This window comes from Cucurbita pepo, chromosome LG12 (assembly GCF_002806865.2).
Source record: "Cucurbita pepo subsp. pepo cultivar mu-cu-16 chromosome LG12, ASM280686v2, whole genome shotgun sequence".
NCBI classification, from domain to species: Eukaryota; Viridiplantae; Streptophyta; class Magnoliopsida; order Cucurbitales; family Cucurbitaceae; genus Cucurbita; species Cucurbita pepo.
Window position 1 is genome coordinate 9322911 of NC_036649.1, and position 25571 is coordinate 9348481.

General features: G+C 34.1%; 2 protein-coding genes across 2 annotated transcripts; one reads left to right on the forward strand and one right to left on the reverse strand.

The window, feature by feature from the left end:
• The first annotated feature begins 1319 nt into the window (after nucleotides 1-1319).
• On the forward strand, nucleotides 1320-20398 carry LOC111807183 (myosin-11-like). The gene is made up of 26 exons (XM_023692785.1): nucleotides 1320-1633; nucleotides 2101-2229; nucleotides 2626-2769; nucleotides 2870-3015; nucleotides 3085-3241; nucleotides 5798-5856; nucleotides 6071-6230; nucleotides 6321-6470; nucleotides 6564-6700; nucleotides 6787-6933; nucleotides 7043-7144; nucleotides 7463-7520; nucleotides 7659-7760; nucleotides 10804-10841; nucleotides 13112-13238; nucleotides 13711-13878; nucleotides 13993-14124; nucleotides 14198-14307; nucleotides 14428-14488; nucleotides 15172-15349; nucleotides 15459-15667; nucleotides 15780-15890; nucleotides 17187-17402; nucleotides 18205-18344; nucleotides 19536-19783; nucleotides 19867-20398. Coding segments are annotated over exons 1-26 (3234 nt in total). The 5' UTR covers nucleotides 1320-1630; the 3' UTR covers nucleotides 19869-20398.
• Nucleotides 20399-21515: 1117 nt separating this feature from the next.
• Nucleotides 21516-25157, reverse strand: LOC111806538 (mitochondrial inner membrane protease subunit 2-like). Its single transcript, XM_023691896.1, has 5 exons — nucleotides 24965-25157; nucleotides 23287-23459; nucleotides 22863-23046; nucleotides 21975-22081; nucleotides 21516-21891 (listed from the first exon to the last, which is right to left on the reverse strand). Exons 1-5 carry the CDS (start codon nucleotides 25034-25036, stop codon nucleotides 21810-21812), a joined length of 618 nt encoding a protein of 205 aa, XP_023547664.1. The 5' UTR covers nucleotides 25037-25157; the 3' UTR covers nucleotides 21516-21809.
• Between the last annotated feature and the right edge of the window lie 414 nt (nucleotides 25158-25571).

The window sequence follows — 25571 nt, forward strand, 5'->3', positions numbered from 1 at the left end:
TTTCTTGCCCTTCCTTTAAAGGGCAATTCCTGAGGCGGGGACGAACAAAGAGAATTTTATCGAGAGGTTGACTTTTATATATATTTTATTATATATTTTTTTATGGGCGGTAAATAACTCTATTAGTTTGGATTAAAATTGAGCAAGTAAAATTTAATTAAATATTTAAAAATAAATAAAATATTTGATGAGAAAATTGGATAACAAAAACAAATTTTATTACTTAATAAAAGAATTAAAAATTAATATTTTAAAAATTTGCAAATAAAATAGAAATCTGCGATGAAAATCTTCCCGGGCCGCGCAAGAAGGCAGCTTTCAGCGTTAACTCAGTGTGAAATCAAAAGACCGAGCCTCAATGCTTAGAAATTTACAATTCTCCACAAAATTCTCCCAAATCCCTCAGAAATTGCTTCTGAATTTCATACTCCACGAAGAGGCAATGGCATCTCCGCCATTAAAATCCGTCATGGAATCGGCCTATCTTCTTCATCACGTTTCCGATTCTACTTCTCCAGCGAATCGAAGAAACCATGCGCGGCGGCGATAAGAAGTCCGGTCTCAAATTTGCCGTAATGGCGGTGCTTCTGCTACTGGTAGCGATCGAGGACGCCGGAATCGCGACGGTGACCGCGAGGCCGATTCAAGACTCCCGCGGTGAGACGCTCCGCCCGCAGTATAGAGCGCCGGTTCCGCCGTCTGGCCGGAATCCTTGCTCTCACTTTAGTTTGCCTAGCGATGGAAGGCATTGCCTGTGATGGATAATTCTTGTTCTTTGAGAGTCTGCGAATCTGTAACCATAACTCCGATTCTTCTCTTCGTAATCGTGTATATGTATTCTTATACTTCTCAATCTACTTTTTGTTTTGAGAATGACCTGTTCGTATAATCGTTCATGAAATTGTTCTTCGTTGGTTTAAATCCGTTCCCGTAGTTTCAGATTTTTTTTCCTCTTCCTTGTCTCTTTTGGTTTTTCTTTTACAAATTTATATATACATATATATATTTGTGTGTATCTATGTACAATATCTTAAAAAAACGAACCGAAAATTGATCAGTTATGACGATTCAATCTATGAATTTTTTCAAAAATGTAACAAAACAAACAAATTTTTTGGATTTATTAGATTGTTTATGAGTTGAAAAGAGATGTATGATGATGATGATGATAATTACAATATTATAAAATTAAAATTTTAGGGATTAAGTGATTGCAAATTAAATTTAAATGTTCAACAAAATTAATATTATAATTATAGAGAAGGAGGCCAAATAAATAGTATATGAAACCAAATTGGTAACGCAATCCTTTATTTTGGCAATTTTTTCATGCATTTGTGTGTTTCTGGCAATGGAGAGGGGTAGAGCAAAAATAGCCACAAGAACTCCGCCCGAAAATGGCGGAACTGGAGAATTCAAGATTTCTACTGCCACAAACAATGCCAACACGAGGACGAAGCTCAAGCACAGGACCTAGAAAGCCAAACTTCTGGGTTTACGCAAGAATTATTTCCCTCCAGCAATTCAAGCTTCTGTACGACAACTTTTGATCTTCTCATTGCTTTTGCATACAGAATCATACGCTCATGTTCGCGTAGCTACATTTCGGACATTCATCTTGGGAGTCGGAATGGTACGTAAATTAACGATTCGATCTTCAAATTTTGAGCCATTCCAAGTTACGAACATTTTGGTGGTTTTGTGAAATTGGCGGGAGATATGATTGCGTTCGTTGAGTTTATTAGAAATGTAAAACCCTAATCTGATATGAAACGATTCATTTGATGGTCTTCTGTTTCTGTACGAAGCTGTGCTATGTTATTTATTGCTAATGGCTATTGATGGCGCTCTAGATTATTCCGATAATAAGCGATCAATCCAATCTATGATGCACAAGCTTCGAGGTTTTCACATCCTCCTTGAGCTCTAGCCACTGTAAAGCCATGTTGATATATTTTTGTAATTGTGTATCAACTACTGATTGAACTGTAACGTAAGATTGAAAAGTAACTTAGCTCCAAATGCTGGATATAAAAAGCTTTGTTTATCTAATGTATGATTGTGAATTTGAATACTGAGATCATCTATAATTTGCTGCAGGACAATCCCGTGAATATCGTTGTTGGTTCTCACATATGGGTGGGAGATATAGAGTCTGTTTGGATCGATGGACTCGTATTGAACATCATTGGGGAAGATGCTGAGATTCAAACTAGTGATGGGAGGCAGGTAATATGGTTCTATTTAAATAAAAAAGAAATTAAACAAGAGTTGTATAAGAAATTCATAAGGTTACACAAAACATACTAGTGAGTACTAAGTCGTGAAAAATTAAGAAAATGATGTATATACTCAGAATCTCTAGTGATTGAACTCCACAAAGAAGCCAAGAAGTGAGTTCTATTACCATCTTAAAAAATGTTTTCTAGGTGTTGAAGGACAGAAAATGCTACCGAATAGAGATTAATCATGAAAATAATGAACTCTTAGACTGTTTCCTTGCCTCACATTTTAGGGTTCTTGAAGTCATTGTCCTCGTCGTGTCTATTCCCCCCACCCGAAAAAAAAAACCTCAGTTTATTTTGATTATGTCTGGAAAAATATTACACAAGTTTATGTTGGCAGGTGGTTGTAAAAATGTCGAATCTATATCCAAGGGATGCAGAAGCTCCTGCTACTGGAATTGACGATATGACTAGAATGTCGTATTTGAATGAGCCTGGGTTGCTGCATAATTTGGCTATCAGATATGCAATAAATGAAATCTATGTAAGATTATTTATGGGTTTTGATGATTCACCTGGTGAAAAAAACAGATTAATTACACTCCAGCTAGGGATCCAAATAATAACTCCCTGACGTTATACAGACTTATACTGGAAATATTCTTATTGCCATCAACCCATTCCAAAGTATTTCAAATCTGTATGATCCGTGTGTGATGGAGCAGTACAAGGGAGCACCAGTGGGGGAGCTGAAGCCTCATGTTTTTGCAATTGCTGATGTCGCATATAGGTTAGCTTCTTTATTTTGTCCTATTTTTTGTCTCATGGGATGACATAGACTATCATAAACTTGTGGCAGGGCTATGATAACTAATGGGAAAAGCAACTCTATTCTGGTAAGTGGTGAAAGTGGGGCTGGTAAGACTGAAACCACCAAAATGCTTATGTGTTACCTTGCATTTTTGGGCGGCAAGGCTGCATCTGAAGGACGGTCTGTTCAACAACAAGTTTTAGAAGTAAGTTGGATACAAACTCTAGTAAATATAACTATTGTGATACAACGTAATCAACATATACCTCATACATTATTATTCCAGCACCCTATGGTGTCTCTAAGGTGCATGGGATTATCAATTACCATTTCTATCCATCCCGGAGTACTAACAATATTAGAGGTGGATCTCTATGGTATATATGTAAAAATGCAAGATTAAAAATTGGGGATACTTGTGACCCAAAGTGGTATATGGTATATGCAAGATTTAGTATTTCATGGAGTTTTTGAGATATAAAGAGCGAGGAATGCACATCATTGATTTGTTTTTGATAGTGGTATATGCCTATTTTTATTTATTTAAGTGCAAAATACACTTTTGATCTCTGAGGTTTAAGATTGCTGTCATTTAGTTCCCCAAGGTTTCAAAATGGATACCTTTAGTCTTTGAATTTTGGAAAATAGTTATAAATGGTCCCTGAGTTAAATTGACTATTAGCTAACTAATAAAAAAGTGACATGACATCAATGATGTAACGATTTTTAAATGAGTTGCAACTTTATGCTATTTTAAGTTTATGTGACTTTTGTTTTTCTTTTCCTTTCCCCTCCTTCCCCTCTTTTCCCTCCTTTCTTCTGTTGTGAAACTAGAGTTTCTCCTACCTTAAGTCAACAAAGTCATCATTCCAGTTCATCAAAAGCCTCATCAAAATCCAATGTAGTCCCAAAGGAGTCAATTTCCTGGACAACTTTTATGAATTACAACTGAAAACCATCTTTTTGCCACTAAAGTTTCAAGTTCCTTCCCGGGTATGCAAGGAAAGCAATTATCAGAGGAAAGAAAGAGTGACTAGAATGAGGAAAACAAGGCATGAACTAACCCAGTTGACCAAAATGAAAGAAAAGGAGAAAAAGAGTATCGTGCATTATTTATTAAAAGTTGCCGACTCTGAAACGTTGTTGAGCTGCTCTAGTTCGGGACTTTGACAATTGCTTCGGATCTGGGATGCTGTTAGTGATCTGGATCTTAGATCATTAATTTGACCCATTTCTGGCTTTGCTAACTTTGTATAGGATCTGTGATTTATGTTTCTTGGTTTTTTTTACCTAAACATTTTTTTCTTGTTGTCTGCATTTGTAGTTTTTGGAAGAATTAATTTCTTCTCATTTTTATAATGTAAGAGTCAACTCAAGAAAGAAAATAAAATAATTTGAATTTCTACTTCACTTTTAGAGAGTTTGTATGGCAGATTTGATGGCAATAGGGTGTTTGGTTGGCAACTCTTTTTATGNAACGTTGTTGAGCTGCTCTAGTTCGGGACTTTGACAATTGCTTTGGATCTGGGATGCTGTTAGTGATCTGGATCTTAGATCATTAATTTGACCCATCTCTGGCTTTGCTAACTTTGTATAGGATCTCTGCTTTATGTTTCTTGGTTTTTTTTTACCTAAACATTTTTTTCTTGTTGTCTGCATTTGTAGTTTTTGGAAGAATTAATTTCTTCTCATTTTTATAATGTAAGAGTCAACTCAAGAAAGAAAATAAAATAATTTGAATTTCTACTTCACTTTTAGAGAGTTTGTATGGCAGATTTGATGGCAATAGGGTGTTTGGTTGGCAACTCTTTTTATGAGTAGAGATTGTACGAAGGTCTGTGGTGGTAGCTCAACAGAAGACAGCCTAAATGGTGAGGGGAGGGAGGGTGAGAACATTTGGCTAGGTAGCAACTGCAACATCAGTGGTGGGCACTTGCTTGAGAAGAAGGAGAAGAAGAAGAAGAAAGAAATGAAAAGGATGAAGAGAGAAGGGTAGGGAAAGAGGAAAAGAGTAAGGAAAAAATAGAAATGGCACACATCAACAAAAACTAATAAAGAATTAATAAAAGTTGTCATATTGTTTAAAACTCATCACTGCTATGTCACTTTTTCGCTAGTCAACTAACGGTCAACTTAACTCAGGAATCATTTAAAGTCATTTTCCTAATCTTATGAACAGAAGTGTCTCTTTTGAAACTTCAGGGAGCAAATAAACACCAATTTCAAACCTCAGGGATCAAAACTATATTTTATCATTTATTTAATTATTTTTGTTGTCTATCCACGTCTATTTGAGTCCTTATTAATGTTATTTAGATATCTCTTGCCTGTGAAAGAAAATTTCAAAATGGCCGATAAGAGCAAGACTGTGTGTTTGAGAACGTTGGAGGACAATTCAAGCTTTCAAAAACTTCCATTACTTTTACATTATGTAATTGATGAATATAGATTATGAACCAACTTTGGATGTAGGTAGAGCTCTATTAACGAAGATGCAGAGAGCATTCCTGAAAATTTTAATTAAAGCCACGAGAATCTAATGGTAACAGACGGAACTAAGCTTTTGAAAGAAAATGGTTTCAAATGCCTTTTTTCCTTTTTCAAGGGGAGGGTTTTCTTGCAATATTTTCATTTCTTCTCACGAGACTTGATATTTGAACTTTATTTATAAGTTTGCATTGTCTTATGTGGGGACATCTTCTCAAGTTTGGTCATATTTTATTTCTCTCAACTTTCTGAATCCCGTTCCAACATGATGCAGTCAAATCCAGTTCTTGAAGCTTTTGGCAATGCAAAAACAGTTAGAAACAACAATTCAAGGTAAAAAAGTTATCCTTATACTTAAGCTTTTGCAGCTAGGGTTTTTCTTAGAAATAATTGAATTGACAATTGCATAAACTGACTTTTTCTGGATGCCCTGCTTCCATTTCCGCGTGCATGTTTACTGTTGATATTAGACACTTCATTTATTCATTTGAACCTTTTCTTGTTGCTCGAGTTGCCTATTGATAATTTATTGTATACATTAGCGCAGCCGTTTTGGGAAATTTGTTGAGATCCAATTTGACAAGAAGGGAAGAATATCAGGAGCTGCCATCAGAACTTATCTTCTTGAGAGATCACGGGTTTGCCAAATATCAGACCCTGAGCGCAACTATCATTGCTTTTACCTTCTCTGTGCAGCTCCACCTCAGGTCGGTATCTCTCTCTCTTTTCCCTTTTCCTTTGTTTTTTAATCAGTTTTTTCTTGTCACCTAGTTTTCATCAGTGGATATTTGTTTCAGGAGAGAGAGAGGTATAAGCTGGGAAATCCGAAATCATTTCACTATCTAAATCAATCAAATTGTTATGAGCTGGCTGGTGTGAATGATGCTCATGATTATCTTGCCACAAAGAGAGCCATGGATATTGTTGGAATAGGTGAACAAGAGCAGGTGATACCTTACTCGAGATGTAGCTATTCTTTTGTGCTGTGTCAACCTAGTGCTAAATGCCTTCTCTTCCCCTTTCCTCTCTCTTCCTTTCAGGATGCAATTTTCCGAGTTGTGGCTGCAATACTCCATCTTGGTAATGTTGACTTTGCAAAAGGAGAGGAGTCTGATTCATCATTTATAAAAGATGAAGAATCAAAATTTCATCTTCACATGACAGCAGAGCTTCTCATGTGTGACTGGAGCTTTGCTTTTATTACTTTGTATTTCTCATAATAACCTGGCTCTTTTGCATATTCTGATCCTATAAATATTTCAGGTGTGATCCCAATGCATTAGAAGATGCTCTTTGCAAGCGCATGATGATTACACGGGAGGAAATCATCAAGAGAAGTCTTGATCCGCTTGGTGCAACTGTTAGCAGGGATGGTTTAGCCAAGACAATATATTCTCGTTTGTTTGACTGGTAATATTGGTTATCCTAGCATTGTCACGTTTTGAATTCTGTTGTATTTCTATGTTTTTTTTTCTTACTCCAACAGGAATTATTACAGTCGGTAGTTTATCTTATCCAGGTTGGTAAGTAAAATCAATGTTTCCATCGGGCAAGATCATGGCTCGGAATATCTGATCGGAGTACTTGATATTTATGGTTTTGAAAGCTTTAAAACAAATAGGTGATCCCTCTTGATGAAAGTTCTCGTTTCTTTATAATATATATATTTACATACACACACACACACACACACATAACTAATTGGTGATGTTTGTAACATAGTCCAACTGGACATAGATTTAGACTCCTATGCTCACGACACTTGCAAATAAAGACATTTATGCCCTTTTCATTGAATAAGATAATTTAATCTGTTAGCTAGCTTTTTACTAATTGTGCAGTCATAAAGATCTCTTAAAATTAGAGCAGTTGTTGATTTGGGTTTAGTTATTAATTAACAAGTTATATGTTGATTGTGATTGTCCTTCACTCTCTTCAGTTTTGAGCAATTCTGCATCAATTACACAAATGAAAAGCTGCAGCAACATTTCAACCAGGTATGAGGTCAGTCTCGTTTGAAAACTTTGTCTTTGATCTTGACTTTCTTCTTCTTAGTCTTCTTTTTCTTCTTCTTGCCTTTATTATTATTTTTCTAAAATTTCAATGTCAAACCTGGATGTTATGATTATATCCAGCACGTATTCAAGATGGAGCAAGAAGAATATGTCAAAGAGGAAATTGATTGGAGCTACATAGAATTTGTTGATAATCAAGATGTCCTTGATCTAATTGAGAAGGTTCAATTTTTTCTTCTTAACTATGCTCTTGGAGTTCAAAGATGCCACTCACAACGTATGCTATTGCTTTCTCCTCATTTAAAAACATACAGAAAGTACTTCTCATCACTCACCTAATTTTCCATATTAATATATGTTATGGAAGAGTGTAGTAAGGGTATTACTTGACGGTTAGGATTGGACAGACTTATTCTATGGGATCATGTAGTTGAATGAGTTGATAAGAGACTTGACAAGAGTAAATGCTATTTTACTGAAGGAGTGTCACTTTATTCTTATTAGCTTTCCTTCATAATATTTATTTCTTTTCAAGATTCTTGTGAAGGTAAAAGCCGGCTACTCAGATTGAAAAGCTTATGAAAAACATTCATTACACGGGTGTAGGTTAGGCTTGGTGGCACCCATTTAGTGAATTGGGAGAGTTTGTAAGTCATGTCTAAATGTGGATGGGGTATCCTTTATCTTGTTAAATGGAATTTTACATTGCATTTACTGGGAGCAAGTTTTAAGGTAACAACTCTTTGTTGCACCCTATTATTCGTGTTCTAACCTTGGGAGAAAGACCCTAAGATAAAACTTATCTTTCTTAGGAAACGGCCTTCCAAATTTTGTGCTTCAGACTTGCCAGTGATATGTCATTACATAAAAGAGCAGAAAACAAGATCATATTGACGAGCTTTCACCTGTTGGAATCCAGGAAAATGGCCGAAAAAGAGTCCTTCAAGCAATAAGGACAGATTGGCTCATTCGATAAATCCATTCATTAAGGAAATTCATTCGTTGACATTCCTTTTGTGACAAGGTCGTACCGCTAGTTTACTTCTGAATGCAATGCAGAGTGTATAAAGCATCTTTGTGAAGCTTCTCCCTCAACCGAGTAGGGAAAAGAATAACATCCCTTTTTTCTTGCTTTAGTTCAATTCATTCATAAGCCTCTTGACAACATTTGGGAATAGCTGGCTAGGGCTTCTAGTCTTTACCAGACCTCTTTCATACTAGTCATAGACAAAGGACATGGACATGACACAGCACGACACGACAATATGTCAATTTCTAAAAAAGTTGGACAAGGACCACTTGAGGACATATATTTTTTAGAACATGTGTATATATTGATCTATTAATACTACTTTATTGATACAAAAATCTACATTTGCTATATTACTGAATGTTATATATTGATAAAGCATGTATATTTGCCAACCTATGGCAAATATACAAGGAAACAAATAATATCCCCCATTCTACAGCTTGCTTTTCTACAAGATGTAAAGTAAGAGAGAGGACATTGGGTATGGTGAGTACTCAGTAAAGTAATCCAGTGAAATAGTCTATGTAGTTATTCAATGTATGGAACAAATAATTGGTCATGTGGCATGAAAGCTGAGTTGTACAAATAGATAATTGAGAAGACAAGGACATACACATTCTTACCTGGGTTTAACAAAAACCTTGATGATGTCAGATGTCGAATTCTTCCCATTAAAAATCACTCCTATAATAAGAGAAGCATTTTATGGGATGCGCAGAGAGAAAATACGAATATAACTAATGCTATAACTAAAAGGTCACACAAGGAACTTCAAGGAAATCCTGACCAGTTGAATCTAAGAACTCTCTAGATATGCAAATCCCTAGTTCACAAATGCTAAAACCCCCAAATCAATTTGATTTCACCTCAAGAAAAAATAAGACTCGGATTACCTTGTTGGTCAAATATCTCAAGGCAATAACACTTTTTTGAGCTTCGAATCACTCCACAAGCAAGATCGATCATGTCAAGCTGTAATGATACTAAATATGTAGTAAACTACACAAAATTCCAAAGAAACTTAGTCCTTGGCTAAAATAAAGCACAAATGCTCTTTTTACTACATTTTCCAAGTCTCCTTTACAAAGACAACATACATAGCTTTATATAGTCTCAAAATGAAGACCTTTGATCTTTCATAAGATATTTCAAGAGTTGTAACCTTCATACTTTATGACCATAGTTAGCCACTATGTAAATGTAACCTTAAATTAAATAAAGTCCTTAAACTATATTAAAGAAACACCATAACTCTAAATTATCATCCACCCAAAATTGTAATCTTAAAGAATAAATGAAGTTCTTTATTGTGGCATGAATTGCAACATCTTGTGATAATTTGAACAACATCTTTTTTCACATCTTCTTTGAAGTTTATCTTGCATGATTGATTCCGTGGTCCATATCAGAACTCCTTTGGATGCAAACACAGAATGGGAAAGAGTAAGAATTAGTTCCTTGTATCCCATAAAAAGTTTTCATCGTTCACAATAGCTTATTCCTAAGTTTTGAGTAGCTTGTTGCTTTGCCCATTTAAACAGTGAAATGAGTTAGTTGATAGAGGCTTTTTGCATAGTGTTTAGGGGCATGGGGATGGTTGTCAGTGAGGAAGAAAATGGAGTACTTAATGGTGGGAGGGGAAAGAAGGAAGATAGAAAAGAAGTTGTCTAGGAACTGAAGCTTTTGCTCTTGGAGAGGTCAAGGTCACGAATACTCAATGAGTTCTGTTTATCGTTGTTTGAAACCTTTTCTGGTGGCTTATTGTTTTTGGAGAAATTCTAGGGGTATTTCTCACATTTTCTTCAGCATAGGCTTGTGTGCATGTGCAATTTATCTCGTTTGGTATTAGAGCATCACTTGTTCTAAGGATGCTCTAAATAACCAAAAAAATAATTTAATTCCTGACATATATTTCAATGCAAGCGATTTAATTTCTCCTTTTGATGAGCTATTTGTTAATGATAATTAGATGAATAATGTTGTCCAATGAAGTGTCTTTGGATAACTTTGAATTCTGAAGTTGGAAAATATTTTACTATGACCTGTAGTTACAGAACATGTATGCATTTCTTTCTTGGATTATAACTGATTAGATTGGAAGGCCAATAGCTTTTTGTCCAGGAATTTAAATATTACGATTGATATCTTTAATTATGAACATGGTTTACTGATTTAGCTTATTTTCTCAGTATCCCTCTCTGGCATAGCCTCTAATTCTTTGTGCCTTTGCAGAAACCAGGTGGAATCATTGCTCTTCTTGATGAAGCTTGGTATGCTCATTCTTTTACCGTAAACTTACTAACATTTCCTTCCCCCAGCCATAAGACAAGTTGCACATTTGATCAACCTAGAGTTGCTCCTCATGAATTCATAATTTTTTATGGCTAGAAATTGATCTGGTTAGACCTAAGTTAAGCCAAAGTGTCGTAGTTTCCACTTGCAATCTTTTTCTAGTAAAATGGTTGTGTTTCCAAATGCTATTGAGTTTCTGTAGGCAGAAAAGAAATCGTTTGTTTGAAAATTTACTTGAATCTACATACTAAAATGACAATTGTCTAATCTAGGAAATGATGTTAGTTAGGAAAGGGGGTCTATTATCCTTAGAGAGTCAAGGAAACAAAGAGTAAATGAAAGAATTTTATTTTATTTGGAATAATCTTCGTTCCTTTTACAAGAAAGCAACACCTCCCTTCAATATACACAAGAGTTGGCAACAGAAAATACCAACCAGCTGGCAGCCAAAGAAATAAAATGAAAAAGGGAAACTACAATGTATCCCTTAATACCTCCTCTCAAGCTGATGTAGATCAACAACATTTAGCTTGGACCTAATGTTGGAAAAGGAGAGAGTTGATAATGGCTTGGTAAAATGTCAGCTACCTGCTGAGGCTGTGAGATGTTGAACAACCCGCTTTCTTTGAAGAAACAAGATCTCAAACAAAATAACTGTCTAATTCCACATCGAATGAAGGAAAAAGTTTGCACTAAGATGGACAGCAGCAATGGTATACACCAAAGAGTGGGAATAGATGGAGAAGACACATGAAATTCATGAAAGAGAAACTTGATCCACAATATCTCAGTGGAACCATTAGCAAGACAATGAAACTCATCTTAGAACTCTAGAAATTATTTGCTGCTTCTTTGCACCCCATGGTATTAAATTCCCGCCAAGAGAGACAATGTCCAGGAAGTGGATTTCCTCCTGAACCTTGGTTTTGATTCCTCGGGTTATCAGACTTCATGTTAGGCTTGAGGGTTGTTAAATGGATAGAAGGAAGGCTTTAGTAATCTTTTGACGTTTGTGATGGAAAATATGAACCTCAGTTAAAAGAAATTATGCACATAACCAACATATGGGGTTTTAAAGTACCCACCCTTCCCTTGATTTACTTACGATCCCCCCTCAAGGAGTAGATCTCTTTGTCAAATCACGTTAGTTAGAAGATAGAAGTTAGACTTAAGTGAAACTTTGGTATATGTTCAAGAGGTGATGTGAAACTATGGGAATTCGATCAGAACAAGATCTTTAGATCGAAAATATCAAAGAACCCCAAAAACAATAAAGAATCAACCCAAGGGAAAGTAAGATCCAAATTTTTCCTTTGATGATCAATACCAAAAGTAAAAAAAACTTGTTTCTAAACTCAAGATTTGAATCACTCCACGAGATAGTTTGATCAAGGCTACGTGAATGACTTTAGTATGCAAATCTAAATACAAGAAAAGCAAAGGAACAAAGTCATGACTTAATTATGCAACTTTCATTTGAAACTCCAAAATCTTCCTTCTAAATCAACAACATGAATGGTTATTTATAGCCTATGGTCCATTGAAAGGTTGTAACTCTCATGTCTATCAATACCATAATGACTACTAGCTAAATTGTAACCTAAGACCTTAAAAATAATACTCTAAAACGGAAAAATATAACGAAACCTCCCTAAATCTATACGTATATGGTACAATCTTGTCATGTACGTGTATGGTTCAATTTTGTCATCCACCATAAATTTATTGTGGAATGATTAAAACACCTCGTATCAAAAGGTCTTATGTTCAATGCTAACCATTAATTTTATGCAAAAGGCATAAAGGCCACATTTAGTTGGTCAACTCACAGGTTTTTTCCTTTTGAGTTCTTCATTTTAATCAACATAAATGTGTCCAAAACGTATAAATGCAACATTTTCATCCCTAGAAATCGTTATATTCATATTTTTCCTGCTGCTAGTTGTAATGCCTTACAAATTCATTTATCTCGTGCAAAACATATTTATATTAAATCTCACAATCAATGAGCTTGATCCCTATCTATTTATGAATCTATTGTGATAGAAGATTAACGATTNTTTTTTTTTTTTTTTTTTTTTTTTTTTTTTTTTTTTTTTTTTTTAATAATTCTTTAATCTCTAATCAATATTGTAAAGATCTTGTTGCATAGATGCCTTCTCTTAGATCTGAGGCTTGTTTTTGTTATTTGATTAAAATTTTCTTTTTTCCCATTTGACCTAATTATTTTCATCATTTTTATTAACAGCATGTTCCCAAAATCAAATCATGAAACATTTTCACAAAAGCTATATCAGACTTTCAAAAATCATAAACGCTTCACCAAGCCAAAATTGGCTCGCTCAGATTTTACGATTGTTCATTATGCTGGAGATGTGGGTTTGTCTTTCTTTTATAATATGGTTAAATTACAGGTTTAGTACCTAAACTTTCACGATTATGCCGAATAAGTACCTAGACTTTAAAAAGTATTTAATAGGTTTTTGAACTTTCAATTTTATATCTAATAGATTGAACTGTAAATTTGTCTAATACGTTCTTAAACTTTAAATTTTATATCTAATAGGTCCTAAACCTATTTGAATTTTTTTTTAAATTCACAAACCTGATTTTGTGAAGTTTAAAAGATTTCTTAAGAGTTAGGGACTATGAAATACAAATTAAAAAATTTATGGACCGATTAGGTACTTTTAAAGTTCAAAAACCTATTAGACACAAAATTGAAAGTTTACGGCCTCTTTTTAAAGTCTAAGGACCTATTAGAAACAATCTTAAAAGTTCTTAGACTAAAATTGTAATTTAACCTTCAGTTATTTAGAAATAAGAAAGTTACATTCACCTTTTCAGGTACTATACCAGTCAGATCATTTTCTAGACAAAAATAAAGATTATGTGGTCGCTGAACATCAAGATTTGTTAATTGCTTCAAAATGTTCTTTTGTATCTGGCCTTTTCCCTCCTCCTGAGGAGGCGACCAAATCATCAAAGTTTTCTTCAATTGGCTCTCGTTTTAAGGTATTATAGGTCATGGACTTGCGTATACTTTTGAATGATTTTCAGAAAATGTCATTGTAGACTGCACAAAGGAAAACTACAATAATTATGCTTGTTTGACCCATTTTTCTACAGTTACAACTACAGCAGTTGATGGAAACATTAAATTCGACCGAACCCCATTATATAAGATGCGTGAAGCCCAATACTGTCCTACAACCTGCCATATTTGAGAATGCTACTGTTATGCAACAATTACGTCATGGAGTAAGTTCTAAAACAAGTGTTTTTGTCGAACCTAAAATTAACGTTAATTGGATTGACACTGTCATTTGTGCAGGGTGTTTTGGAGGCTGTTAGAATTAAATGTGCAGGATACCCTACTCATAGAACATTTTCCGAATTTTTATCTCGATTTGGAATTCTTGCACCCGAGGTATTGGAAGGGGAGTAAGTATTTTTCCTTGTTTATACTTTGAAGTAGAATATAAATGGATATCACATTCTGCAATTTCTGAAATCTTCCCTTTTGGAGTATTTTAACGTTTCCTTGCTAATGTTTATGAGCAGCTACGAAGAGATGGTAGCATGCAGGAAGATTCTAGAGAAGACAGGACTTGAAGGTTATCTGGTAAATGAAGCCATACTCTTGCCTTTTAAGAGTGTCGATGTCTGTTATCTCTAAACTTTATATCTTCAGTCATCAAGGAATTGCCTCAAATCTTTCGCTTGAGTAAAATTAACATATCAATGAGCGCTCATAGTTACATAAAAACCGTGGAATACCTTGGATCTGATATCAGCCTTCTGCCAGCAGGATGAGAAAACTGGAAAATCTTGAATAAAAGATAAGGCATTTGATGTTCGATAACCATGATTAAAATTGTGGCTAATCTGATTGTGCTGATGTATATAGATCTTACACTTAAAATTGAAGCCGTACTTGTCAAAATGCCCTAGTATATTGTTAATTAGACTCGTTAAGTAACCTAATCAAGGTAGGTACTATCTCAAGTATAGAAGGTATTCTCGGAAACAAGGAAATTGGGTGTCCTATCTCATATAAAGCATATAAGAGAATACACATGCATGTGGTTATATCGCAACGTCAAGTAAACAGATATAATACTTTTAGATCAGGAAAGAAAATAATTATTCATGAGTAGAAAAATAAAAACCACAGCTTTCAATCATGCTTTAACGCTAGTTCAATAAATGTATCAGACTTATTATAACTGTCTGATATATGGAGATTGTACATTTGATGGGTGCTCCTGGTCGAAAGTTCCTGGAATTAATCACATATCTTTGCAGATAGGGAAATCAAAACTTTTCCTAAGAGGTAGTCTGATGGCCGAACTAGATGCACAAAGAACAAGAGTATATAGTGGAGCTGCCACAGTTATACAGAAGCGTATCAAATCTCGAATTGAACGTAAAAAGTACATTCGTATGCGAAGAAGTTGCACTCGTCTACAGTCATATTGGAGAGGTGACCCTCCCAAATAAGTAAATAAAGTGCCGGAAATGCATAATGGTTCCTGTTTCCTTTTCTTTTATAAGTTCAGGGGCATATATTACCTTATTATTTTACCATCTAGGTGTTCTTGCTCGAGAGTCATATGAAAGTAGGAGAAGAGAATCAGCTGCCCTCAAAATTCAAAGGAATAGTCTTGCATATATTGCCAGGAGCATCCATATTAAAACAAGGCTCGCTGTAATTGTTCTTCAGGCTGGTATACGAGCAATGGTTGCTCGGAGTGAATACAGACGTAGGAGGCAGGTTAACGCTGCTGCAATAGTTATTCAAGTACGTTCATGGATGTTTACACAACTGGATCAGTGCTTCATTGCGCTTATCATTTTGTTATCTCTGAGGTCTGATTTCTTAAGTAATCTTTTCCTTTTTCTTTCAAGTCCAGTCTTATTGGCGTCAGTATTTGAAGTCTAAGATGGTTAGAAATCCATCAACCGGTTCACAATGCGGATTGAACTCAAAAACTGCTGGTGAAGGTCTTAAGAAGCAAAGGATGGTAGGTAGCATTTACCTTATAGGTATATTTACTGTCCTCTTTTCACTGTGGATATTTTAAAGACGTCCAGAATTGCTCTTCTGCTTAATATTTCAGTTAACAACTAGATCATACCAGAAGCGTACTGCTTTTTAAAATAATTTTTAAGTAACTTGTATAAAATTAATGTTATGAATGTCTTAGTAAATAACTTATTCATTTTATATTAAATTTGAAAAAATAATTATTCTAGAATTTTATCTTTTCATAACATATTAAGTATAAACTTTTAGGTTTTTATTTAAAACAACTTCAAGTAATAAATGAAATCAAGAGAGAAATTTATTTAGTCTAGATAAAGTTACATTAAACTTTCTATAAACAATGTTCTCTTGATCATTTTGTTGCAAGAGTAATTTGTATTACTTGTTGCAAAAAATAATTTGCATTACTCTCCTTTCTTGTTATTCATTAGAGAAGTACATAGATCTATTTATAATAAAGAAAAGATAACTAATCCTATATGGGATAGGAAATAGAAAAGAAAAGTTAACTAATCCTCTAGGGAATAGGAAACAGAAAAGAAAAGTTAACTAATTTGGTAAGGAATAGGAAATAATGCAGACAACAACAAAAATTAGGTTAATTCCCTTATTAATGAGATTAAGCCAATATTCCTCTAATTAAGGATATTCCTTTGACCCTCCCCTCAAGTTGAGTAATAGGTATCATTCATTCTCGGTCTGGATACTAACTCATGAAACAGTAAGTTGTGAAGTTCTTTTGTTAGAACATTTGTTAGTTGAAGCCATGAAAACACATAACTCATGCAATCTCAGCTATGTAATTAAGTATATTCCTTTGACACATTTACTATGCTATTGTTCTATATTTATATTGCATTATCTTTTAAACCCTAGAAAAATTTAAAAGTTGATAACAAATAAGTTATGCAGCTCAATGGTAGGACAGGCATTAATGAGAAGCAAGTCTGGACTTTGAAGAGAGTTATAACTGACTTCATAGGAACTAGAAATGTCTTCCCTTTTAGAATAGCATGTGGTTATGGCAGGGGAACACTGTAATCGTTCCACCTCGGAGTATCAAACAAATTTTTTGAACTGAAAAGGCACAGAACAACATTGGCTTTCATGTTGTAGTTTTTAACTTGATGGAGCATATTGTGTTTTTGTGGTAATAAACAGACAAACAAGTGAATCTAATCTAGAAATACCTTTTTTCTTACAAGACAAACAAGTGAATCTAATCTAGAAATACCTTTTTTCTTACACAATAATTCAAAAACGGTGATTACAGGCTGACTCGGAAGAAACAGAGGAGGGTCTTAACTTGCCTGCGTTGCTCAACAGCAGGACAGATGCCATTGATGAAACAATTGAAATGATTGCCAAGGAAAACCGTGTTTCTCCAAAAGAAATAGAAGAAGCATACTTTATTATTAAAGAGCCCGGTAGTTCAGTTGAAGAAGCAGAATCTATGGTCACTCTCAGAGCAGAAGTGGCTAATCTAAGGGTAACTCTCATTCAACCAACATTGATTGGTATTATATTTCTTTCATTCTCCTGTCTGTGTTTCTAGGAGCTTTAGTTTTTTCTTTATGTGACATCTCGGGCTAGTAATGCTAGAGAGATAAACAAAGATTAAATATCACGTTAGCATGTAAATTAGCGAATTAGGTTGGTTGGTTAGTTTTGAACTTTGGAAAATTAAATTTGCTAGCTAGAGGTAGACCAACGGTTGTCAATAGAGGAAGAACAACAAAATTCTCTAACTGGCTTGATTCAAGTTTTAAGTCATCTGGTGCTGTCCACGTCTTTCATTATGTTAGAACTCAGAAGCAATGTAGGCCGAGAATTCGTTGACTCCTGAGATGGAAGAGAATGAAATGGTAGTAGATGAAGGATTTATCTCGAGAAAGATGGATTCAAGTATACAAGTGCTGTCATGGAACTTTATATATGTGAGATGTGTGAAATGTCACGTAGATTGTGAAAGACTGCTAACATGAAAATAGTTCAACAGAAATTTGAGGTTAGAGGCTCAAGTATAAGTTGTGAAAGAACGTGAGTGCCAGATTTGATAATGTATTCATTTTTTTGTTAGATCACTGCAATAGAGATGTCTAATGTGACTGCATCTAGATATGCAGTGGAGTTATAATTTATTTTGGAAGCTGAAAGAAATTAATGCTTATTGCTAACAATTAGTTTTTTTTTTTTATGAAGAATATCTTTTGTTTTATTACAAGTTTTAGTTTTCTTGCTCCTCGAATTCGAAAATGACTAAAGGTGGCAGAACACATTTACGCAAACAGGCCATGTTGCAGGCTGAAAGACACAGAGCTAATGAGTTTGAAAGGAAGTATATTGCAACGCTGAAAGTAAATGCAGAAGGATGTAGAAGACTAAAAGAAAACGAAAGGATGGTGCGTCAACTTCAGGACTGCATAAGCAGGTATTACTATCATTTTTCCTCTTAAAAGCACACGGTATTTTCACCTTGATATTGAATTTAGTGTGGAAAATGGTGGTTACAGTATATCATTTTGTCGATGAGAACATGTTCGGTAAATTTTGTTTAAAAATAGGAAGGTTGATGTTCATCTGATCAGACATGACTGTTTCTTTTCCTGCTTCCTGGGAGTTTTCCAACCAATATTTGTAGAAGACATTGCTAAAATTAGGAAATATTTTCTCTCATATCACTACTTATGGTTTTCATATTATTTTCTTCTTTTCCCTTTTATAATTTAGAACTGTGTTATCAGTTTCACATTGATGGAATTGAGATTGTTTTTGCATTCAAAGATGACCACCAGATCCTCACTTCTAGTAGATAGAATCAGCCTGAACATCACAATTTTTCAAATCCTTTTGAAGTCCTAGCTTAATGTTAACAAGCTGGATTTTTCAGCATGAATTATTACAGGGTTCTTAATTTAATTTTATTATTATTTAAGAAACNAAAAAAAAAAAAAAAAAAAAAAAAAAAAAAAAGAAAGAAAGACACAAGCCCAGAGAAAAGGGCGTGTTACAAACCTAAAAAACCCAACTACAGAAAAAGACTCCAATCCAATATAATAAAACCTAGCTCATAACTCCAATCCGTCGGAACCCTGTTTGGAAGAGAACTAGATGAACCAAACGAGATCATTCACCAACTTCAAAGGGATTGAGCAAACTAGCAACCTCTGTGGTCAAGGCCTCCCTCCTACTGCCTACAAAGAATGTACAATTACGGTACAAACACAAGGGAAGAGTTTCTTTGAACAAGAACTATGGTTTTGTCTCTCCCATGTTAAACTTACCACATGAAAAATTTGACCTTAGAGTGGAGAAAGTGAAGGCTGCTCAAGGTGGAGAAGGGTTATAATAGGAAGGGAAAAAAAGCTGCAAGAGAAACCTGTGGATGGTCCTATCCTCCGACTTATTCCCCTGTGGTCCTCATGCTGTATTGGCATAGAATTCGTCCATTCTGCTATCAGGCTGATAAATATAGTGGATTACAATTGTGGGGAATACAATGGCATGTCTTGGAAAAAGTTAAATGAGCTGCTGATTTGACTGACACTGTACAACGATGGTAACATCTAATATCTACTTGCACACTATTTTGATAATATGTATCCGATTGTGTGTGTGACAGGATGATACATGGCTTGTCAAACCAAATCACGGAGATGAAAATGATCATGTGTACTCCTCCTAGGCCAGATGCATCTAGTTCTATTCCAAACAGGGTTCCGACGGATGCCACATCTAGTTGCTCTTATTCCTCGTCAGAAGACTTCACCTTTCCTGTTCCAAGTTCGTCCATGCCAACTTTCTCTTCATTTGGTACCAACACTATAAATTTTCATGGTGTTTGTATGGTTAAAAGTAACAATAAAAATTGTAAACATACTTGCTTAACTCTTGTTCCTCTTTTTAGGAGCAAAGGTTCTCATTGCTAACAGTGTTCCATTTGCTCTTTGCAGGATCTGACAATGATAGGGAAGGGGGATTCTCTGACTACTTCTAATGCGACCTCCTGTACATTTCTTCTTCCCTCCAAATATATTTACTACATATTACTCCAAATATAATTAGGAAAGTTGTCATAGAATTCCTCAGTTTTCAAAAGCATTTTTAGCATAGCTCCTGCATTAAAAGGAACAAGGAATAGTAGATAACTTAACTGCACAGAGATTCAACTACCAAAACCCTTTTGACCTTTTAGTTGCTACTTTTCTATCTTATATACGCACACTTAAATGCTTAGATAATTTTCTAGTCCTGAGACAATCATTAGTATTCTATATTTATAATCAGTTTCACTAATGTCATTCTTTATGGTACTGTAAATTATTCTGACAATAGACAATTTGTTGGAAATTGCTGAATTTTGAAGAGTACTCACACCATTGTAAAACAATACTTTTACCACTTTACAGTTTATTGTAGGTTACACATGTACATTGAATTTTGATGTACTGAAATTATTAATAGTATCGAGTTCTCTTAACACCATACTTTTGTTTATATATAAATCGTGTGTAAGATCTTGTAATGGATGAATGACCAACTCATTATAATGAGTTCAATTTTAGTGTTACTTTTGCACTTATTTTCTATTCTAGCTTTTTCTTGAAGAATTATTAAACTATTATTAAACTATGTGTATGCTTGGGAGAACCTTTTTCTTTCTTTTCCACTTATGCTTTTATATATGTGGATTTCGAACGAAATGAGACATTTCAAGGCATATTAGAATTTGACATTTCTAATTCTTAAAAACAACGAAAGTTACTTAAATAGATTGAAACATATAGATGAATAGGTTAAATGTTTAAATTCTTTCCTTCCGCTTTGTTATTTAACTCAAGAAAAACAATCCATGAAGTATATAGCCCTATATCAACCAAACGATTTGTTTATAGCATTCAACTTTCGATATTTTTATACAAAAGCTTTCCTTATGACCTTTTTAATCCACGAACAACTAATCTCCCTGTTTATTCACCTTCTTCTTAGTTGTTTTTGGCTTAAATATTTAAGGACTAAAAAAGTGAGGCTAAAATTTGAACCCTAAACCATTTGAAGTACTTTTCAAATGTACATTTTTCCTAAGTTTGATCTGAACTCCATAAAACAATTTTTTTTGGGGGTAATGACATCCCTTCCACCTTGCTGTAAAGCCGAAGGAAGTGGTTGAACTTTTAACATTGACCATAAAAAAAGGGCAACAAACAAGAGATCTTAGAGTGCATACTCAAGGTTAGAAAAACTCTAAAAGTCTTACACACGATTACGTTACATATCGTTACATAACTAGATACAACTTTAAACCTTTTTTTTTTTTTTTAGAATAAGAAAGGGAACTCTACTACCTCAAGGTTGTAATACTGTCTATACATATATAATTAAAAAGTTAAACAATCTAACCCTTATAATCTAAAACCTTGTAAAGGTGTGAAGGAGATCATGCAAATACAAATTGGTACACTACTTAGAGGCCAAATGTATTTACAAACTACATAGACAAAATCAACACACTTCATGTTGATTGAAATTTTTATGGTATGGATTAAACTATTACAAATTGTAAAATACTAAAATTTATGAATTAAGTTGTTTCAACCTTCAATTTCATCGAACTATATCTTAAACTTAAATAAATGTTGCAATTTTAGCCATAAAGTATTATAGTACCAAACCGGTAAGTAGATCAGCAATCATCTTATTGCTTTTTTCAGAAAGACAGAAGTAAACCTGAATATAGGGAAAATCTGATGGATGTTTATCGACCATTTTCATGCTTTAGTAAGCATGCAACTCAATATCCCCAAAATCCATTGAAAATTTTGGGTTTCATCTGCAAGGAAAAATTGGCAAAAGAGATTGATTACATACAAAGTCCAAATCAAGATAAAACTCTCTTTCAGGCCTTGTGATTTCTCGCCATCTCATCGACATCCAGTTCGATTTCCAATATTGGTGAATCCTTTTTCATGCTAAAATCACTAGTAAAAACAAACACAACTCAGTTAGTCCCAAGAACTTTTTTTTTTTTAAAGAGCAGACTACACAGTGAATAGTAGCTAACCTATTCTGCACTGGGCCATGGTCGACCGCTGTTCGTAAGCAATATATGGCTCTGCCTACAATGTCTGACATCGTAACTGGACCAAATGTTCGACTGTCGTACGCCTCCTTATAAATGAGAGGGAAGGGGGGAAATTTAGTTTTGTGATGAAGATTACAACACTTATCAAATCATATTACACAACACAGCAAAGAGAACCATAGAATGCATGTTCAATTTGAACCAAATTTTGACGAATTTGTCTTTTAACAAATAAGCCTTCTGGTTGGGAAACAACAAACAAGAGATAGAGCAATACAATTTTTTCCTTCCTAAACCACTTATGTGATGCATTTGCATTTATGCATTCCTATATTTCAGGCACCTAGAAACTGCAGTTCAAAACTAAGTTTTGTACGTTTCTTCTTTTCAAAAAAAAAGAACAGTTTTTCCATAGAACATGGTCCAAAACTTTTTCCAAGTGTATAATCAAGATTTCTATAAATTCAAAATGACGAGTGGTTCTTTTATGCAAAGTTCATAAACTAAAATGGAATGTTTGGAAGTTTACACACAAAAAAAAAAAAAAAANAAAAAAAAAAAAAAAAAAAAAAAAAAAAAAAAAAAATTCGGCAATAATGTGAAAGGACACAACAAAAAGGGGCTAAAATTACAATAGACCCAAAAAACGTGATTGAAAATTAACAAAACGAGAAAAGTTTAATAAATATTTATAGCATGAAGTGATTTTGGCGTTAACTCAGAGTGCACCAGAAATCTCAAATGGCAAGATAACCAAAAGGGTATGGACCTAGAGCAAAAAGATACCACCATCATAGAGAGACCAATATAAATGCTGAGGAAAAAACTATCTACAGCAGAATTATGGTGATCGTCATTGTATTATACCTTCGGCTTCAACTCCTCATTATCTGCCAACAACCAGCACTGGTCCTTCTCAAGTACGAAAGGCTTATCTTTTTCATCTGTAGACAGCATTTCATACCCTTCAACTGCAGCCAATCTTCTCACAAGATAGTTTTCTGGTTTTTCTGGCTCCTTCACCACCACGACATCCCCAACAAAAACACTCCTGTGAAACAAATATCTCTGCCATTAAGGAAGAGAGTTGGTAAAAAGTACAAGCTAAGAAAATCTAGAATTGAAGTAGGATCCTACCTAAATTACAGGTTATAAGGAGCATATGAACTATGCAATGACTAAATTCCAATTTCTACTCCGAAAAGCATAAACAGTTCTCTCTAGAATAGGAAACTGTTCTTGCAGCAAAAGAGAATATATATTTTTATACTAAGAGGAAGACGAAGTTTACGTTGGATCTGCAGCAGGTAATTTGCGTATGAGAAGCGTTCCCCCTGCCTCACCTACAGTTGGGGCCATCTCCTCTCCCTTAATCCAATGGAGGTATGTGAGCTTTCCCTGAAGTAAATTCTTCCAAACTGCATCACCTACTTCTTTGTCAGTAATTTGACCTCCTTTATAGTTCTGCATCAGAGTAAAGATTCTTCTTGTAATCGTTTATATAAAATAGTTGAAAGGTTGAAATGGTTAAGACATTTCAACTTTTTTCTCAATCAAGCACTTCTTAGAGTTCAAAAGTTTCCTATCTAACAACCAAGAATGTAACCGAGAAATAACTACAAGAAAATCCAGAAGAGATAGAAGATGCATGAAGGAGTGGAGAGATAAATCATTTTAATATTTCTTATAAGAATAGAGAAAAAAAAAATAAAAAATCAGAAGATCTAAGACGGTCCAGCAAGTACGATATGAATTTTTGGGAACCGGCATTAGCTATGCACCATTTGCTTTTCCTGGCAGACGGTTTAATTGTCAAGTCCCAGCAGCTTACACACATTCAACATAGAAATTCTTGGCCAGCTTAAACTTCTCAAACATTAGAACTATATCTCTAAAAGAAGCTAAAAAGAACACTCATTCAGAAAAACAAGCAATTAAAAGAAAAATAATTTTTTTAAAAAAGGAGATTAATTAAAGAAAAACATATATATATATAGGACCACAACAGAAGGCCAAGAAACCAAGTATATGGACAAAACTCGGAAGAATTATTCTTTTCATTTGAAACACTCATCTAATTTTCCAAGCAGTAATTTTATTAAAAAGAAATAGATAAATTATGTTTTCTTCTGAAAAAGAGCCTAGCAGCAATATAGAGAGGATGCCCCTTGAGAAATATTCAAAATCTAGCCAAAAACACAATTAAAACTTCCTCCCAAACCACCCTCAGGAAAGGGCAGTGAATATATATATATCTATCTATCTATCTATCTATCTATCTATCTATATATATATATATATATAGCCTATGAAATGAACACCAACATGGAGAAACAGTAAACATGAGAAAGTTGCAACTAACAAAAAATTAAACATTCTTTAGATATCATGTGAAAGAATTTAACCTATGAGTATTTTAAATTCATATAGGGCTTTAATCTTTTGTTTTTAAATGCCCTTGCTAATTTGCCCGCCCCCGACAGGTAAATGGTAAATGACAACATGAGTTAATCATAAATCCGACAAACCAAGAATTAACATTGAAGAAGTGGCCATTCAAGAAACAGTTAAACAAACAGCATTCTACTAATTCTTCAGTAAACAAACAGCACCAATCAACTTAAATATTTTTTTAGTAAAGATATACATCAATTGTAACAGAAAATCGCCTGTCAATAACTCATAAACAATGAACAAAACAAGAAAATTCATTAGTGATCGAAAACCAAAACAACAAAATCAAGAAATGCGAAATGAAATTCCAAGAACGCACATCTGAAACTTCAAAAACGAAAATTCCAAAGCCCGATGACAAACAACAGTGCAAGAAATGTGATTATTCTAAAGAAATTCCAATAATATTCGAATAATCAACAAAAACTAACAACTTATGAAGCCGAAACACAGTAATTCAACAAAAACCATAAAAAGAAATTGAAGAATAGGGTTAGAGAGAGAAAGTGAAAGACCTTCCAACTGAGAGAAACGGAGTACTCGAGCTTGTGGGCGATGTAGCGGAACCAGGTAGAGAGGGAAGCCATTTCAAGAGGATAATTTGCAGGTGGATGAATGTCTTGGCGAAGCTTGATGCATACCTTGATCCTAAAACCCAAGAAATCAAAGTCTGCCAAGTTCTTAAACTGTTCCTAAACCCCTTTACTCAATACATGGATTTTCCCCCTTTTTAATATTAATTAATAAAAATAAAATAACACTAACAAAATATTTTATCTTCAATTATAAATTTAATTTAATTGATAGCCTATAATTTTTTTAAAATAATTTCTAAACTTTAATATTTTTTAAAAGTTACCAAATTTATTAAATACAAAATTATTAATTTAGAGTTTTATCCAATATTATCTAATAGGTCCATTAATTAATCGAATATTTTTTTATTTTTTTATTATAAAGTATAATAAAAAAAATTATCGAGAGGCGCTTTGTCGGTGACTGGGCGGCGGACGAGCCTCCTCCTTCTCTACGTGTCTTAAATTATTCAAATTTTTTTTAAATAATGAACCCAACCTAATCATATAAATAACAGTTCGATAGCATACCACCAAATAAGCTTAA